The sequence below is a fragment of the Panthera tigris genome, chromosome B3, assembly GCF_018350195.1.
Source record: "Panthera tigris isolate Pti1 chromosome B3, P.tigris_Pti1_mat1.1, whole genome shotgun sequence".
Taxonomy (NCBI): Eukaryota; Metazoa; Chordata; class Mammalia; order Carnivora; family Felidae; genus Panthera; species Panthera tigris.
In genome coordinates this window covers 110,465,474-110,484,037 of record NC_056665.1, presented here as the reverse complement: position 1 = coordinate 110,484,037, position 18,564 = coordinate 110,465,474, and the positions used below count along the sequence as shown (strand labels likewise).

The following is an 18,564-nucleotide window of genomic DNA, read 5'->3' as shown; positions in this document are numbered from 1 at the left end:
ATAATTAGTGTTCTCAATTTCCCATGCATCTTTCCAGGCGTATTTTATGCATATATTAGCAAACGGTCTATTCTTCTTCCCAGCCTTTTTTTCTTTTTTTTACTACACATTGCTGTGTTTTCCTCCACCCAAGATATATTGAAGATTGTTTTGTATTAATACATAAACAGCCTCATTTTTTTTTTTTTACAACAATTAAGTTTTCTATTGTATGGACATACAATTTTAATTTAACCAGTCTCCTATTGGTGAACATTTTCATTGTTTCCAGTCTTTCACTATTTTTAAAAATGCAATGAATAACCTTATATATAGATTAATTCCCAAATATATGTTTGTCGGGAGGATATATTCCTAGAAGTGGATTTACTGGGTTCAAAAGTATGTGCATATATAATTCTGATCAGTCTTGCCAAATTGCCTCATAACTTCTCTAGCAACATATGAATGTTTTTTCCCCACACCCTTAACCAAACACCGGATTTTATCAGACTTTTTGATCTGTGCCCACCCGACAAGTGAAGCAGTGTCTTGATGGACTTTCGTTGTACTTTTTGACTTTTAGTATGAAAAATTTCAAACATACAAAAAAATAGAGATAAAAGTATAATGAATCCTCATCTAGACTTAACAACTGTTATTTATTTATTTATTTTTTTTTTTTTTTACCATATTTGCTTGTCTATTTGAGGGGTTGACGTATTTTTAAAGTGAATTGAAGATTGCCATGACATTTTACCCCAATACTTTAGTAGGTACCTCTGAAAAACAAGAACATTTCCCACCTAACTATAATACTACTATTGCCCCTAGCTTTACCCCTAGCTTACAGCTATGTGCTGGCAAAAAATGCAGACTTAATAAAATTAACATCAACTCTAATACAATCTAATAACCCACTTAATATTCAAATTTTCCCAGTTGTCTCAAAAATGTCTTTTATAATTAATCTGTCCAAACTAATTAAGGGCCATTTATTAAATTTCGTGTGTATGTTTATACTTTGAATTTGTACTTCTGTGAATAGCTTGGACAATTTTCTACACATTAAAGACCATTTTACAGTTTTTCTGTTAACTTTTTGTTCACATACATATGTCCACTTTGCTATTAGATTGTTGGTCTTTTTCCTCATTAATTTGTATATGTTCTTTATATCCTAAAGGAATTGGCTCTTTGAAAGATGTGAGTTACAAATATCCTTTGTCATTTGTGTGACTTTGCTTGTGGTATTCTAACCCACACAAATTTTTTTTTTAATTTTAATTCATAGGAGCAGAAATTTTGACTGAAGTTTTTTTTTAATGTAGTTGAACTTTCAATCTTTTATTTGCTGCCTTTTGAATTTTGTGTCCTATTTAGGAGGACTTTTTCTACACCAGCATCATTAGAAAACAAAAACAAAAGCATTCAACCATGATTGGTTTTGGTATTTTTATGATTTAATTTTTACGTTTTCAGTTCTTATCTGAATGAAATTATCCTGGAATGTGAGGTATAAATATAAGTTAATTTTTCCTGGATGGCATCTAATTTTTTCCACACCGCTTACCCAATAATCCTTTTTTTCCCCTTTCTATTTGAAATAACTACCTTTATCAGTTATCAAGTGCCTCTCTGTGCTTGGGACTACTTCTGTTCCATCGATATGTCTTTTCATATGCTAGTAGCACACTGTCTTATCATTGTACCTTTATACTGTGCTTTATTATCTGATACAAAAAATACCTGGGAAGGTCTGTTACTCTTCTTTTTGGGATTTTCCTAGCTATTTGTTTTTCCAATGCATTTTCTCGTAGTTTCTCTAGTTTCCCCCCCAATTTAAGTTATATAATTTAAATATATTTAAAATAATATTCAATATGTAAATGAATTTAGAGTAAACTGACATCATTGTCATATTGAGTTTTCCTAGTCAAGACTTGGATGTGCCTTGCCACCTGTTCAAATCTTTTGTGCACCTCAGGAGACTTTTTTTAAAAATTTTTTTAAACGTTTATTTATTTTTGAGACAGAGAGAGACAGAGCATGAACGGGGGAGGGTCAGAGAGAGGGAGACACAGAATCCGAAACAGGCTCCAGGATCTGAGCTGTCAGCACAGAGCCTGACGCGGGGCTCAGACTCACGGACTGCGAGATCATGACCCGAGCCGAAGTCGGTCGCTTAACCCACTGGGCCACGCAGGCGCCCCCCTCAGGAGACTTTTAAAAAGGTGTTCTTGGAGCACCTGGGTGGCTCAGTCGGTTAAGTGTCTGACTTTGGCTCAGGTCACGATCTCACAGTTGGTGAGTTCAAGCCCCGCATCAGGCTCTGTGCTGACAGCAAGAAGCCTGCTTTAGATCCTCTGTCTCCCTCTCTCTCTGCCCCTCCTCTGCTAGTTCGTGTTCTCTTGCTTGCTCGCTCGCAAAAATAAGCATTTTTTAAAATGGGGCACATATTGTGAATCCCTTTAAAAATATATAAAGGTGTTTCTTTATGTAAATTTTCACATTTCATTTTAAGTTGAAACACTTTTTTTATTATTATTATCATCATTGAGGGCCTTACAAACTAGTAATTCAGCAAATGAACCTCCTATACCTTCAGTGGCTTCTTTTACTTCTAGGATTAAATCTAAACTTCTTGGCCTTTCTTTCAAGGCTTTCCATATTCGGTTTTAAAACCTATTTTCCACACATTTTCTTCTTTTTTTTTTTAATGTTTATTTTTGAGAGAGAGAGAGCAGATGAGCATGAGCAGGAGAGAGGCAGGAGGGTGGGGAGCGGGGAGACAGAGGATCTGAAAGCGGGCTCTGTGCTGACAGCAGAGAGCCCAACACAGGGCTTGAACTCAGGAACCGTGAGCTCATGACCTGAGCCAAAGTCGGACACTTAAGCAACTGAACCACCCAGGCACCCCTCACACATTTTCTTCTCACCTGTAGCTACTCAGCAGCCCCTGAACAAACTCCATCCTTCCATGTCTCTCTGGGAATATCTCTCTTCCTCTTCTCTTCCTGACTCCCCTCCTCCTCTACCTGTCCAAAGAGGTTTTCTTTATGAGAAACCCCCTTGCCTACTCCAGTTAGAAATGACTTCTCTCCCCTTTGGCCCATGACCATTTACTGTATGTGCCATTTATCTGGTAACTAATCCAGTGTCACCTTGTGACAGCTTTTGTATGTTCATTTTAAAATGAACTGTCCTTAGGTGCCTGGGTGGCTCAGTCAGTTAAGCGTCCAACTTGGCTCAGGTCATGATCTCACAGTTCGTGAGTTCAAGCTCCACGTTGGGCTTTATGCTGACAGCTTGGAGCCTGGAGCCTGCTTCGGATTCTGTGTCTCCCTCTCTGTTCCTCCCCCACTGGCTCTCTGTCTCTTTCTCTCTCTCTTATAAATAAAGATTAAAAAACTTTTTTAACTAAAAAAATAGTAGTAGTAGTGACAATAAGAGTGATGGTAACATTTAGGCTAGCTTTCTGTGTGCCAGGTACCATAAACTCACTTATTAGTGGACAAATATTTGAGTCTGAGTTTTGTGGGTCTGTTTGACCTCAAACCAAACTTTGGAAAGGGAATGTAAATGAAAGATCACCCGGTCACAGTATCCAGACACTTGTTCTAGCCAGCTGGTCAGAGAAGGTGAGTTTTCTAGGAGAAGCCCTGACATGTAGGAAGGACTGAAGATGGTCCCATCCTGGGAGGGAAAGGGAGAGGAAGAACAGATAGGAATGGAGGGCCCTACCCTTGAGGGCAGCAAAGGCACAAGGGTTTTCTGAGGCTCTGGTGGCTTTGAGTCAGACCATGCTGGTAGACTTGTTCCCTTTCCTGCACTGGAAGGGTTAGGGGTCTGGAAATGAGGTCTGGCCCCTAGCCAGCCCTTGCTGAGGACTCCTTTCCACAGAGGGTCCATGCAAGATGGCCCAGGCCCCCTGGGGACAGCAGGCCCAATACATGGCCACTGCCCCAGCCTGTCCACACCACTGGGGTTCCCAGCCCAGCTGGCCCTGGGCCACCCGCCTCTCCTGTACTTGGAAGGCTTCTGATGGGCACCTGGGGCATGCTGGGAGTAAATTTGCTGAGCATGCCGACGTGGAGCAGCCAGAGCAAAACAGCTAATGGAAATTAATCCCCACTCCTGGGCTTTCTCTCCTTATGATCATCATTAGCCTCTCAGAATCCTTCCCATGTCTCAACACTGCAGAGTGTTTCAGGGTGCTGGTGATTCTGGGCAATTTCACCCCAGTCTTCAAGGAAAAAGCAGCCAAGAAGCTGCCTGCCTGAGCTCTAAACCTGTGGCTCCAACATTTTGGGGTCTACGAGGCTTCATTTGTGTGTTGAAAACTGGGGAGACCTAAGGGTAATTTAGGATATATCTGTTCCAATATATGTGCCAGCCCAGCAGCCGAGAATTAAATCCCATGTCCCCAGCTAAAAGCACTTCCTCACCCTTCGCCAACCACAAATAAATGGGTCTCGTTACCCATGTGATGAAATTTTGGGATTCTTAAAAACAGGAAAAGGAGAAATGAAGAAAGGACTTAAGTTTTTTGACACACTTCTCTCTAAGGGGGCTAAAAATTTTAGCCCTTGCTCAAAGCTCCATCAGTTAGAAGAACTAGCCCCTTAAAGAACAGCTCTGGTTTAGGGGCACCTGGGTGGCTTAGTTGGTTAAGCATCTGACTTCGGCTCAGGTCATGATCTCATGGGTTCGTGGGTCCAAGCCCTGTATCGGGCTCTGCTGATAGTTCAGAGCCTGGAGCCTGCTTCGGATTATATGTCTCCGCCTCTCTCTGCCCCTCCCTTGCTCGTGCTCTCTCTCTTTCTGTCTCTCAAAAGTGAAGAAACATTAAAAAGTTAAAAACAAAACAGTTCTGGTTTCTAGGGAAGGCATCACGGGGTCATGGCGGGTTCTATTGAGCCCAAACATGCCCCAGAATAAATGCAATTGCTTCTTGTCCAATATATCTTTGAAACTTTAGTTACATTTTACTGAACAATCCTTGAAATCAGGAAAGTGGTTTAACTTGCCAGCAAAAGAGTAAGGAGGGTTTTTTTCACCTGAAACTTTGCCCAGTGGCCTGGTATGAATGGATGCCATTTTAATTTTTTATTTATCTGAGACTCATAGAATCAGTAGTAGTATTTTTCTTCTTCATGGAAGTCTTATTTAGATGGCTGCCATTGAATTCTTCATATAGGACTCCGGAGCCCATCTTATTTATAACAGAGTATGTCTGCTTCAAGGAAGGGGCTGTCTTTCCTGTCCTTGATTCCCCATCTCCCCCAGAGCCTGGCACCTAGTGGTTGTGCAGTAAACATTGGCTGGATGAATGAATAAGTGAATAATGTGTCTGAGTTCCTCACACTAAAATAGCAGTGCAATAGGAAGGAATTTGATGCTGTGAGCCTCCGGAACCGCCAAAATTATACCCTTGAGGCCGTGCTGGCGGGGCTTCTCTTTTTGTTGTTGTTAAATCAGGTATTTAATAATTTAAAAGGCCAACCTTTCCACGGTTTGGGCTCAGCAGAACGGACATTAAGCCTGCCCCCAGGGGCTGACATCTCTCCTGGCTAGGCTGCTCTGAGTTGCCTTGGCTGTGCCCAACCCCCACCCACCCTCCCCAGGCTTCCTCTGCAACTGTCAGACCAGCCAGCTCCTGCACCAAAACGCCCGAAGCCTGTGGTCACAAACTGTTCACTAGGGACAACAACAAGGGTACACCCTCCTTCCCTCTTCTCCCCCTTTCTCTTTTCTTCCACTCTTCTGTCTTCCGCTCCTCCCCCATTCTTTGTGCTATCCCAGCTTCTCTCTCTCCAGCATCTTGTTCAAGGCTCCCAGCCATAACTGTGCAGGTTACCAGAATCTGGTTTACAGAGGTGCCAAGAGGTACCTCTCCTGAACTGGTGCAGTGAGAAGCCTGGTTAGGGCTGATGCTGATTTCGAGTAGGGATGTCTGTCAGCTTCTCAGGTCTGAAGAGGGAGAACCTCTGCCTGGTATGCTGGGGGTGAGAAAGGCAGCATAATGCAATGGACGGCCCCCAACCCAAACCTCCTGTATGCCTAAACTTGTGCGGATCATACATTCCAACTTGCCTTGTTCACCATTCTTCTCTGCCTACCAGGATCTTCTTCAGGGCAGGCAGTTGGTTTTGCTTTTATGTATTATCAGGCCTAGCATGAGCCTCCACCAACGGGAGCTGAGTAAATGTGCACTCAATACAGTACAGCTCTGGAATATCTACCGTGTAGCGGGCGCTAGGCCTTCGGGTTATAGAAGTTAACCAGATAGACAGACAGACTTTGCTTGCAGGAGAGACAGGCTTTCACCAACTATGAATGTGAAGCAAGACCTAAATGAGAAATGTATATGCAGGGGGTGGGGCACACAAGGGGAGGCCTAACCCCGGCAAGGGGTTGGCAAAAGCTTTCTGGACAAATAGGAGTTAGGTGGAGGGGGTGGGGTGGAGTGGAAGGGCCAGAGAGACCATTCTAGGCAGGGAATGTTTGTTGGATGGGTAGACGGGTGAACCTGGCATTGAAATCTGAGTTTACTGGTACAAAGGGACAGAGCATTCTGCCAGGCACAGGAAAACAGGTGGCTGAATTAGGCATGCCTAGCCACTGGGCATAGAATGTGGTAGTAGAAGTAATCTCTTCATTGCCCCAGTCCATGGACCCATGTTGCCCAAAGGCTACACTCTGACCGCCAATGTTCCTAGGAAAGGGATGAAATAGGTACCTCAGCCTCCTCTACCAGGGATCAGGGGACCCTGGGATTAAGAAATCCCCTCAGCCCTTTGTCACATTGCACACTGACACTGTCACCCCGGGCACCTCACCCAAGGCTCTTCTCCCCACTCAGATGAGCGGGAAGTGGTTCAGAAGAAGACCTTCACAAAATGGGTGAACTCAAACCTGGCTCGTGTGCCCTGTCGCATCACTGACCTCTACAAGGATCTGCGGGATGGACGGATGCTCATCAAGCTCCTGGAGGTGCTCTCTGGAGAGATGCTGGTAAAGCCCCTTTCTGTGTCGTGGCCTCTTTCCCTGCACCGTGTGGTTGTGCCGTGTCCCCTCTTCAGGAAAGACATAGTCTGTGGGTATCTCCAATTCTCATGGCCTTCCAAGGTTTCTCCTTATTCTTTTGGGAGGTTTCATTGCTTACTGATGTGAGATGTCCATGTGGCTTCCTGAGTTCTCTGACCTGTACTCAGAATTCATTGCCTAATGGCCACTCCTACCTCTTCATGCTTCTCCCAGAAGCCATGCAGAGCTCTTGACTTTGTCCACCTGGGGCCTGGGCATCTGTCGCTGGCCTGCAGTGGACCTACCATCTGTTGCCTCATGCAGGCTAAGATGGGTTATTACCCAGTTGGAGAAATTTGCATCCTTCTTGGAACCCAGAGGAAAGCATGGAAGATATTTTCCTGTGTGTTCTGTCACTCTTACAAGTGGAAATTTATTACATGTCCTCTCAGTTGTAACCCACCTGGCAGTAATGTTGTCTCTGAGGGAAAACCAGATGAAGGTTCGTGTTTTGTTCAGTGACTTCCATTATGACTTTGGGCCTATTAGTCAGGATCTTCTTTGCCTTGTTTCCCCCATGGATAAAAGGATACCTGTGCCTGATGAAGCACTAAGATCCTTGGGGTTTGAATGAAAAGGTACCACATTCTTCTGTTGCCTTTTCAACTCCAGGCTGCTGCCTTTTACACTGTATTGAAAGCCAACTAGAAAGAGTTACCACTGGGAACCCTTCACATGATGTGGCTACTCCTCAGGGGTGGTCCCCTTAAGTTTTGGCTGGGGCCATTCAGGGATGGAGGAGGAGGCTGGATGCTGGCATAGACCCTGTTATATCAGTCACCAAACAGAAAGCCACTCTTATCACCAACCAACAGTAAATAGTTCTTAGAAATGTGCCTGGCACATAGTAAGTGCTCAATTAACTATCTGTTGTGTTACTGCTCTTGAATGTCATTTATTACATACTCAGAAGGCTTTGTTCAGACCCTGGAACTGTACTGACACAGCCCAATTGCAGAGCTCTGGATGCTCATGGAAGGGGGAGCCTCTGAACTTTGCTGAAAGGATGGGGTTGAAAAGTGGCAAGCAGTGAGCGTGAGGGTTGGAGTTTGGCCAGGAGGGTGGAGGGTGGATGCTTATGGCAGGAACTGGTCTAGGCTGCAACCACCTCTGGGGGTGACCGTGAGGTCCCTCCGTGCCCATGGGGCCAATGCTGTCCTTCAGCCAAAGCCCACGAAGGGGAAGATGCGCATCCACTGCCTGGAGAACGTGGACAAAGCCCTGCAGTTCCTCAAGGAGCAGCGTGTGCACCTGGAAAACATGGGCTCCCATGACATCGTGGATGGCAACCACCGCCTGGTCCTGGGCCTCATCTGGACCATCATCCTTCGCTTCCAGGTGGGTTCCAAGGGGGCAGAGGGAGTGGAGGGAGCCTTAAGGGGCCAGATAGGGCTTAGGAATCTTATAAAATGGTGAATGAAGTACGAGTATGCACATTCTGGGAGGCTAGAAACCTGTCTTGTGGGACAATGTTTATAGGAAGAAGGGACCGTCCTCTACATTGCCTGGTCACTGAAGCTCAAGGTGAGCTGTTCAGTCAACAGTGTAGTCTTTTGAGGGAGAATATGGAAACTAGTAGCAGAGATCTGACCACAAGATCTGCTTTTGTCCCCTTCCCCCGACATGTGTAACTTTTTGGTTTTTCTTAAATAGTTTGATTCACAAGTTGCAAAAACAATACAGAAGATCTATTTTATGTTTTTCAATCAGAAACTTTTCTCTTCCCACCCTGAAATTCAAGGTTCAATATCTGTAAGGAAGTTGAGAAAGCGCAAGGGAAGGAAAGCAGGGCCTTCCACATGGGACAGAAAGAATCTAGTCCTGAGGCAGGGAAGGCAGGGAGGAAGAAGACAGCACACAATTCCCAGACTGAAGAGCTCATCCAAGGGGTCTTGGATATCCCACTTCACTCTCTGTCGGTGCTTATAGTTAAGCAGTAATAATGGCAGAATTGGGGAGAATGAAAGGTAAGAGGAGCTACTAATCAGACATACAGTCCCTTTCAATATTCATGTTGTTCCTTGTAGGGCACTGTTACTCAGAGGAGGATTTGGGGTATCTTGTTTATTCTCAGTACCCCATTAGTCATCAGGTTAGAGCTGTCTCCTCCAACATGAGGAAGCCATCCCTGTCCTGTGCAGCTGACTAAGGCAGAGAAACGGGCCACTGGGATGCAGGGCCTTAAGCTGTGGTGTTGCTGCAGGGCTGGCAATGCAGATGGGTGGCTAAGAAGGAAGAAAGAGGGAGGGAGAGAAGGAAGGCACAGAGCCAGATGCAAATCTAATTCCTCCCTCTCTTGTTCCTGCACCCCTAGATTCAGGACATTGTTGTCCAAACAATGGAAGGTCGTGAGACACGCTCGGCCAAGGATGCATTGCTATTATGGTGTCAGATGAAGACAGCAGGGTATGTCCTGGGAATCAGTTCATTACTACATTCCCCACCATGCCCTTACTTCCCCCAAGTACTGCCATACCCAGGGAACACCCGTATCATCACCCAGAACTGTAACAGCATTGGGGTAACTGACTCAAAATTTATCCTGACCTGATTCTTAGAGGCCTGAAATTCAGCATTCCTTTCCAGAGTTGCCTGGGCCGGACTCTGTCTGGGGTCTGTTGGGTGTGTGAGTCTCTTGGGCCCCCCTAATGGAGGAGCCTCTTCTTGTGACTTAACTGCTGTCTGTTGTTGAAGGGGCTCAAGAAGGGATCGATACATTTCTCTCTTGTGTATTAGTTTTGTAGGTGTAGACACTTTTTGAGACCCCCAAAGATTCAATTTCTTAGGTCTTATTGTTTCTTTTGGATGCAGCTACCCCCAAGTCAATGTAACCAACTTCACCTCCAGCTGGAAGGATGGCCTGGCCTTTAACGCCCTGATACACAAACACCGGTAAGGGGGAGGAGAGGGCTGTGGAAATAATGCAGAACACCTGGGCTGTTTGGATACATTTTACTCAACGTGTAGGTTCCTGTTCAAGCTTCCCAGGAATGTTCTCTCCACTGGGCCTTCTCTCACCCTCAGCATCCCTGCCTCCCTGAAATTCAGTCATGCCCACTGCCCCCTCCCCTTGTACTAGTGTTCACAGCTGGCCCCCTCCTGCTCCTGTCTCCTTTGACTTCTGCCCAGCATCCTTGCTTTGTGCTGGGGCAGCCCTCTTGGTGGGGGATGCCATGGCCACTCCCCTTTGAACAGCCTGGCCTTGTCCCCAGGCCTGACCTGATCGACTTTGATAAGCTGAAGGACTCCAATGCACGACACAACCTTGAGCATGCGTTTGATGTGGCTGAGCGTCAGCTGGGCATCATCCCGCTCCTCGACCCTGAAGGTGAGCTACACCTGCTCCAGTCCTCCGCTGCAGTGATGGGCAGTGATGGGAGCCAGTGCTCAGGCTGGAGGGAGCCCCAAACTGGCAGAGCACCTGGAGGAGTCTAGGCCTGGTGCTGGGCTAGGCGTGGACACAGTGAGGGGACAGTGGCTGGGCCAGGGCTCTGCTCCGGGCCTGCTCTTCAGATCCAAGGTGGTTCCCCACATTTGCCTGGCCCAACTGGGGGCCCACTTGTAGTCTTTGGATCCTTCTTTTTATTCTTTCATCATTTGTGGTCCTAATATGGATTTGATCCTCTCACTAAAATTGCAAACACTTATTCTTTCATTCTCACCCCTCTGTTTGTCACTTGGGTCCTGTAGTTGAATTTTATGCTATAGGAACAGGGAGATAAGCCCTCTGAGCCTGACATTTCCAGCTTCCATTTGGGTTCTGCGAGCACACCCTTTCCTCTTGCAGATGTCTTCACAGAAAACCCTGATGAAAAATCCATTATTACCTACGTGGTGGCATTTTATCACTATTTCTCCAAGATGAAGGTGCTGGCAGTGGAGGGCAAGCGTGTCGGCAAGGTACAAAGCCGTTTCATAACCAGAGTGTCCCCCGTTTCCCTGTTTGTCACACCGAGATGCTTCTTTTCTACTCTAAGAGCTTTGTGTATAGGCCCTGGCTGCAGTGGGGGTGGGGGGGGGGGTTATAGATCACTCCCCACCAACTTCCTCTGAAGCCAAACATTGCCAAGTTAATGGCTCCCAAGCTGAATTCCAAAGCAATTTGATGGTCTGTCCTGAAAGATGTCCTAGCCTGCAGCTCTGAGCCCATCTTCCACCGGCACACCCAAATCTCATGAACATTTCCACAGGAACACGATGGGCTTTTATTTATTAGTTTATTGTGGTTCTGGGCCTCTTAGCTCCTGTGGTATATCAGGATCCCATCACACTATATGGACCCTCATGCCAGATTCCTTTCCCCTGCTGGTCCACAGCTCCCCAAGGGCAGAGAACATTTCTCATTCTTCTTGTGTGTCTGGCATTTAGCGAAGACAGTGCCTCTAGAAACCCTGGATTCCTAATAATGCATTTTAAAATAAACGAGACCTTGGTCTTTCTAGTAGCTGCTGTCCTGGCACAGCAAGCTTTACTAGTGTTTTACAGGGTCAGGGGTAGGGTGGAGCTGCCCCTGAGCCCTAGCACAGCTAGCTTCCTAGTAATGTTTCCAGTGTACTTTCAGTCCATTCCTCCTGCCTTAGCAGTGCTGTTGGGCTCAGGGAACAAACCCAACATGGAACATTCCAGTTTTGGAGAGGAGGACCACCTTCATTGTGGTCCCCATTGGTGGCCTCATTGATGTCATTGCTCTTCTGATAAGGATAAGTAATAAAGTGGTTCCCTAGGTAATTGACCATGCCATTGAGACTGAGAAGATGATTGAAAAGTACAGTGGGCTGGCCTCTGACCTGCTCACCTGGATTGAGCAGACCATCACTGTCCTGAACAGCCGCAAGTTTGCCAACTCCCTGACAGGCGTCCAGCAACAACTCCAGGCCTTCAGCACCTACCGCACCGTGGAGAAGCCACCCAAGTAAGGGCCTTGGCACTTGGAGGGTGGGCATCAGTGCTAAGAAACTGCCAAGGTAGAGTCAGTCTCTGAGCCTTGAGAAGTGTATCCAGGAGGTATATCCTAGAAACTAGAGAGCTTCACATCTGTCATCTACTTCATCCCCACCCTGCCTCCCTGCTCCCAAGCCATCAGCCTGTAGGAAATGGGCACTGACGAGTAACCCTTAACTCATAGCCAAAGAAAGTACTTTCCCAGATCCCTGAAGGGGAGCAGGAGTGAAATCTCAGACTTCTGAGTCTCTTCAAAGAACCTGTGCTGGAATGTTCCTCTCCTCTGTGCACTGAGCCATGCTTTTGCTATCTGATAATGACCTCTGTATTCTCAGCCCCAGAGCTCTCTGTGTGGGGTCCTGTTGGTCGTCAGGTACATCCTGTTTCTCTCTCATCTGTCACTGCTCATCAACACAGCATTTAGCCTGCCTCTTGAGACCCCTGCTTCACCCCAATGTGTGCAGGGCCTGTGCACATGTGTGCATACATAGGCACAAACAGAACCATACGTGCACATACAGACACACCCATAAAAACATGCATGCAGGTACGCACAGACACGGGGGCATTCCATCTCACCTGCTGTTAGCTGGTCCAGCTCTTCTGAAACAGATTTCTAGCTCACTGGTGGTGCCCTCTGCCTCGTTCCTCCCCCTCACCTCCCACACTCTTCATTCATGACTCTCAAACAGAGAAAGATGAGACATGGAGTCTAGAATGTACTGTAAACAAGCATCTGGTTTCTGGCCTGACACTAACCCACTTTTAAAGTCCTAAATCCAGTACAGATAACATCCCCTGTGCATCTACCAGGCAGTACACCACAGGGGTGCTGTCTCTTGGCTGAGCAGATGGTGCTCTGGGCTATAGCCCTCTTGAAGTGACCGAGTGGTCAGCTCTGTCAGGCTTGCCTCAGGGTAGGGACCTTGTTTATAGCCAGTCTTCGACTGCTACTGCTACGTGGAGGATGCAGAAGTAGGTAGATACTTGTGTACATGCGGAAACGTAAAAGTACCCAGTTACCTTGAGCTCAGACCTTCGGTTCCAGACATTCGCCCCGCTGTCAGTTCTCATCTCCTATACCTATTACCATCCTGGAGCCCAGTCTTTCCTCCCCACTCAGATGCATCTGGCCTTTAGGACTTGTCCAGAGGGCTGGTTCATTAGTACTCAAGTGAAAGTTGCTCTCAGTACAATATGTTCTTACATGGATAATGAGGCTTCTAAGGTTTATTTGGCTTACTCAGTAAAAAGCTGACTAAAGAGCTGGTCAGAAGCCTTCATCAATTGCAGAACAGGGAAGAGTTTTTTTGTGTCAATTGGTAAAGCTTGGTATCTGCAGGAATTATTGGAATACTCCAGTTAGCCATTCCCCTGTAGAAGCAAATGATAAGCAAACACTGTGGTGGCTGTTGTGTTTTTTCTGGTTTGTGTTATAAAGACTCAACCCCAAGCAGATCACAGTTAGTGAGTATGATAGATTTCTTAACAGGTAAGTAAACCTACACATCCTCTTTACTTTTTGTTTTTAAGGAAAACATGCTTTGCTATCCCAGCTCCAAGATGCCAGTGTTCCATTTTGACTTCAGCAAAAAATATGGGGACCTCGACACTAATTTCCCTCCCTCTGTTTTCTCAACAGGTTTCAGGAGAAGGGTAATCTGGAAGTCCTACTGTTTACCATCCAGTCCCGGATGAGAGCCAACAATCAGAAAGTGTATACACCTCACGATGGGAAACTAGTGTCTGACATCAACCGGGTATGGCGGTGTTTTCGTTACACGTTGCCAGTGGGTTGACTGAGTGTCTGATAAGGGCACAGGGAATGGTTACTGCACAGGATTAAACCAAGCCACTTTCTGTAGTGTTATTGACTGCACATGCTGGCTGTTTGGGAATGCTCTCTGAACCTCGTTCTGAGAGGTCCGACTCCACTCACTGTCCATTAATTCAGCCCCCTGTTCAGATGCCCAGAGTCCATTCTTGGAGCCAGTTTTATAGCTTAGTTTCTCTGACTATGGGATGAATATGAACTAATTAGAAGGGAAATGCTTTCTGATACTTCAGAGGTTTGGAGGCTTAGCATCACTTGGACATCCTAACAGAATGAAAGTAGCCATTTAGTCAGTGAGAATTTACTGAGCACCCACAGAGGCGAGTAACATTATATTAGGCCAAGAGTCTAAGGCAGGTTTAGTGGAGGAAGGAACTGCGAGGTCAGGACCAGTGCTCCCCAAGTCTTTGGTAGCCAAAAGATGGACTGAACTTTAATCTAGGCTCTGCCTAGATTCCTGAAATCACTCCGTGTCGGGTGAAAGAGACAGAACCCTCAGACCTACGTGTTCCCCTATGCCCCAAGAGTTCTCCTGTGTTCCTCACACAGGCCTGGGAAAGCCTGGAGGAAGCTGAGTATCGGCGGGAGCTGGCCCTGAGGGAGGAGCTCATTCGGCAGGAGAAGCTGGAGCAGTTGGCCCGGCGCTTTGACAGAAAGGCCGCCATGAGAGAGACGTGGCTCAATGAAAACCAGCGCCTCGTGGCTCAGGTAGTGGGGGATACACTGGGGATGGCAGGAGGCAGAAGCTTTCCAGAGCCCCAGCAGTGAGCTGGGCTGCAGCCCCAGCTGGCCTATCAGTGGCAGCAGGATAAGCCTCTCCACAGGCCTTGCGGCCCTGCTCCCCATGACTGGGTAAATCGGCATTCACGTTTGAGGAAGAACTCTCCGTGGACTCTGACCTCTAGGATCACGTCATATTTCACTAGCCAAAAATTGACCCCAGGGCTGATTCTCCACAAGAGCATCTGTTCCTTTCCATTTAGAGCTTGGACTCAAATGTCCAGGAAGGGGAAAGCCAGCATTCTGAGAGAATTGGAGAGTGTGTGTGCACCCTAGATAGCATGGGGGTGAGCCATCTGTTTACAGCTGCATGGCTTCCAAGTGAGAAGCAGCTCCTTCCTGCCCAGAATCGGGCAGGTCCATTGAAGGCAGGGCAGTGAGTGCCAGCAGGCTGCAAAAGGGCTCGGTCAGTCACTTAGACACGGCATACCCACGTGTATGGCACAGTGAATAAAATTATGAGCCTCTTTTAAAGGCTCTTGTAAGACATTTAGTCTTTGGAACTTGGCTTTGATAAGATAGGCTGAGAAAAACAGCAGAATGCACCCCCTCGGACGGGCTTTCCCATCCAACAGTTCTGAAGGGACCCGCCATTTCTCTGTGCTTGGGGACTGGCCAAGGGGAGCCTGACTGAGCCACCTGCTTTCCTCTGCATGGGACAGGACAACTTTGGGTATGACCTGGCAGCCGTGGAGGCCGCCAAGAAGAAGCATGAAGCCATCGAGACCGACACAGCTGCTTACGAGGAGCGGGTGAGGGCCCTGGAGGACCTGGCCCAGGAGCTAGAGAAGGAGAATTACCATGACCAGAAGCGCATCACTGCCCGCAAGGACAACATCCTGCGCCTGTGGAACTATCTGCAGGAGCTGCTGAGGGCCCGGCGCCAGCGACTGGAGACAACCCTGGCCCTGCAGAAGCTCTTCCAGGACATGCTGCACAGCATTGACTGGATGGATGAGATCAAGGTGGGCCCCGGAGGCTGCCCATCCCCCACCACCTCCCACCCCTCCCCACCAGCCCTACCTCAGCACTGGCCCTGCAGTTAGCTGTGCTTCCTTAGATGCCTCCCAGCCGAACATGTCCCTGGCCCAAAATGGAGAAACTGAGGCAGTATGGTGTCTGGCTGCATCCACCTATCAACTGCTTGGCTCCCTCTGCTCCAGACAAGTCACCAACCCAGGTCCACTGTATTTCGGGTGATCAAAACATCTTGGGTTTACGGTAGCACAGGTGCCAACCTACAGGACCTAGAAGTGATAGACATGAATCAGGAGCTTGGAGAATCCGGCCCCAAGTAATCCCAGTTTGAGTCTGGTTAGAATCCAGACTTCCCAGCATAGGAGCAACCAAGAAGTCTGACTCTCCTCTCCCTCCACTGCAGTGGGTCTCGCTGAGGATGCACATCAGACCAACCATGGAGCTTTCTAAAAATACACATGCCCAGGCCCCAAACCTTGAGACAGATGCAGGAGATCGAGTGTGGGGCTTGAGCTTCTGAAAAACGTTCCATGCATGATTCTGAAAGGCACTTCCACTAGGAAGTCCTCTATAGCTTCCATGCTGAGCAGCAAGCATCTTCCAGCTGCATCTGACTCCCAGGCCCCCATACCATGGATGCTTCCTTTGGAGGGGTCTCTTCTCCTAGCAGGTATGTGACTTCACCTCTCCTTTTCCCCTCTACCCGGTCTGTCCTCTTTGCCAGGCTCACCTCTTGTCTGCTGAGTTTGGGAAGCATTTGTTGGAGGTCGAGGACTTGCTACAGAAGCACAAGTTGATGGAAGCTGACATCGCCATCCAAGGGGACAAAGTGAAGGCCATCACTGCGGCCACCCTGCAGTTCACTGAGGGGAAAGGTGAGGCCACGGATGTCTCCCTGTTGAGATCTCTGAAGCCAGAGCCCTATGCTCTGGCCCAGCGTTCTAGCACCTCAACTTGGATAAATCCTCCAGCTTTAGAATTCTGCATCTTTCATCAACTAAGGTGCAAAAGAGAAGCTTGAAGGAGAGAAAAATTCTCCAGACAGCAGGCAACTGCTTCAGTAATCTAGAATCAGAAGGTGTTCCTAAACACCAATAAGGCATCATCTGCCTTCCATTCACTCTGCTAGTTCAAGATACAGCAGAGACCATTTAGAATTATAGCTTTGGGTCTTAAAGATCCTGATGCCTCCTTGAAGAATCATCTTGAAATCTGTGCCTGAGCCTTTTAAAAAAGAATTTCGTGTTACGCATTTCTACCAAGAGCCGACCCACCTTATTCCTGAATTGTTAATGGGAACTAATTATAAAGAACTTGGCCTGTCCTCTGAGCAACTGGGAACTCTGTGTCCAATTCCAAAGCCCCAGTGAGATGGCAGGTTCTAGATTGTGTGGTTCTAGCCTGGCAACTGATCCAAGGCTTGCCCACAAACAAAACCCTTACCTCTTTTGCCTTCCCTTCTTTCATTCCTCCCAGGATACCAGCCTTGCGACCCCCAGGTTATCCAGGACCGTATCAGCCACCTGGAGCAGTGCTTTGAGGAGCTGAGCAACATGGCAGCTGGACGGAAGGCCCAGTTGGAGCAGTCCAAACGGCTCTGGAAGTTCTTCTGGGAGATGGATGAGGCCGAGAGCTGGATCAAGGAGAAGGAGCAGATCTACTCTTCCCTGGACTATGGCAAAGACCTGACGAGTGTGCTCATCCTTCAGCGCAAGCACAAGGCCTTTGAGGATGAGCTCCGAGGGCTGGACACCCACCTGGAGCAGATCTTCCAGGAGGCAGAGGGCATGGTCGCACGTAAGCAATTTGGGCACCCACAGATTGAGGCCCGAATCAAGGAGGTGTCTGCACAGTGGGACCAGCTGAAGGAGCTGGCTGCATTTCGCAAGAAGAACCTCCAGGATGCTGAGAACTTCTTCCAGTTCCAGGGTGATGCTGATGACCTAAAGGCCTGGCTGCAAGATGCACACCGGCTGCTCTCAGGTGAAGACGTGGGACAGGATGAGGGGGCCACACGGGCCCTGGGGAAGAAGCATAAGGACTTCCTGGAGGAGCTGGAGGAGAGCCGCGGGGTGATGGAACATCTGGAACAGCAGGCCCAGGACTTCCCCCAAGAGTTTCGGGATTCCCCAGATGTGACCAACCGGCTGCAGGCCCTTCGGGAGCTCTACCAGCAGGTGGTGGCCCAGGCAGACCTGCGTCGGCAGAGGCTGCAGGATGCCCTGGACCTGTATACGGTGTTTGGGGAGACAGATGCCTGTGAGCTGTGGATGGGTGAGAAGGAAAAGTGGCTGGCCCAGATGGAAATCCCAGACACACTGGAGGACCTGGAGGTCGCACAGCACAGGTCAGAGCCTGGCTTTCTCTCCCTCAGCTCCCCGCACTATGGCCCTGCACTGTAGGAACAACCTCTAGATCAGGAGAGCTCTCTCTGAGAGGAGACGGGATACCCTTAATTGCTCAGGCCATGCACCAGAGTCATGGGTTTTAATCAGGCTCTGTGGCTTTGGGTACTTTGCCCCCTGGGGCCTTCCTTAAAATAAAACACAGGAGATCTTTCTAGTCCAGTTATTCAATTACTTTTCGGCCACAGCAGTCTTTGTTCAAATGAATTGTATATAGAACCTCTGACAATTAACACAGAGGAAAGTAGAACTGTTTGGTTAAGGGGGAGGTGAGAAGTTGGAGCCTCACCACCTCTAGCTCTCTATGGCAATCACTAAGCCACAGAGCCCCAAATGGCCACAGGGACCAGTTTGCAAACCACTGGTCTGTAAGGCCACTCTCCTGTCCAGTATTCTGATTCTATCCACGCTCGGGCATGGGGGAGCATGCCCCCAGTCTGGACGGCACTCCAAGTGTCTTAAGTACAGAACTAAAGAGTTGAGGAGGAGAGGTCACTCCCTAGAGTGTGCTGGGGTGGGCCCAGGGTTCTGGAGAGACCTGGTCTCTTATCCCAGAAG

General features: G+C 47.9%; 1 protein-coding gene across 2 annotated transcripts in view; it reads left to right on the top strand.

The window, feature by feature from the left end:
* SPTB (spectrin beta, erythrocytic) overlaps positions 1–18,564 on the top strand; it is a 149,812-nt gene that overhangs the window by 93,582 nt on the left and 37,666 nt on the right. For both annotated transcript variants that reach the window (XM_042989898.1, XM_042989897.1), the window contains exons 4-15: positions 6,845–6,996; positions 8,233–8,406; positions 9,383–9,474; positions 9,880–9,960; positions 10,281–10,396; positions 10,856–10,968; positions 11,793–11,980; positions 13,652–13,769; positions 14,393–14,551; positions 15,286–15,588; positions 16,326–16,476; positions 17,078–17,948. In XM_042989898.1, coding sequence (XP_042845832.1) covers positions 6,845–6,996; positions 8,233–8,406; positions 9,383–9,474; positions 9,880–9,960; positions 10,281–10,396; positions 10,856–10,968; positions 11,793–11,980; positions 13,652–13,769; positions 14,393–14,551; positions 15,286–15,588; positions 16,326–16,476; positions 17,078–17,948 — 2,518 coding nt within the window. The remainder of the gene's footprint in view (positions 1–6,844; positions 6,997–8,232; positions 8,407–9,382; positions 9,475–9,879; positions 9,961–10,280; positions 10,397–10,855; positions 10,969–11,792; positions 11,981–13,651; positions 13,770–14,392; positions 14,552–15,285; positions 15,589–16,325; positions 16,477–17,077; positions 17,949–18,564) is intronic.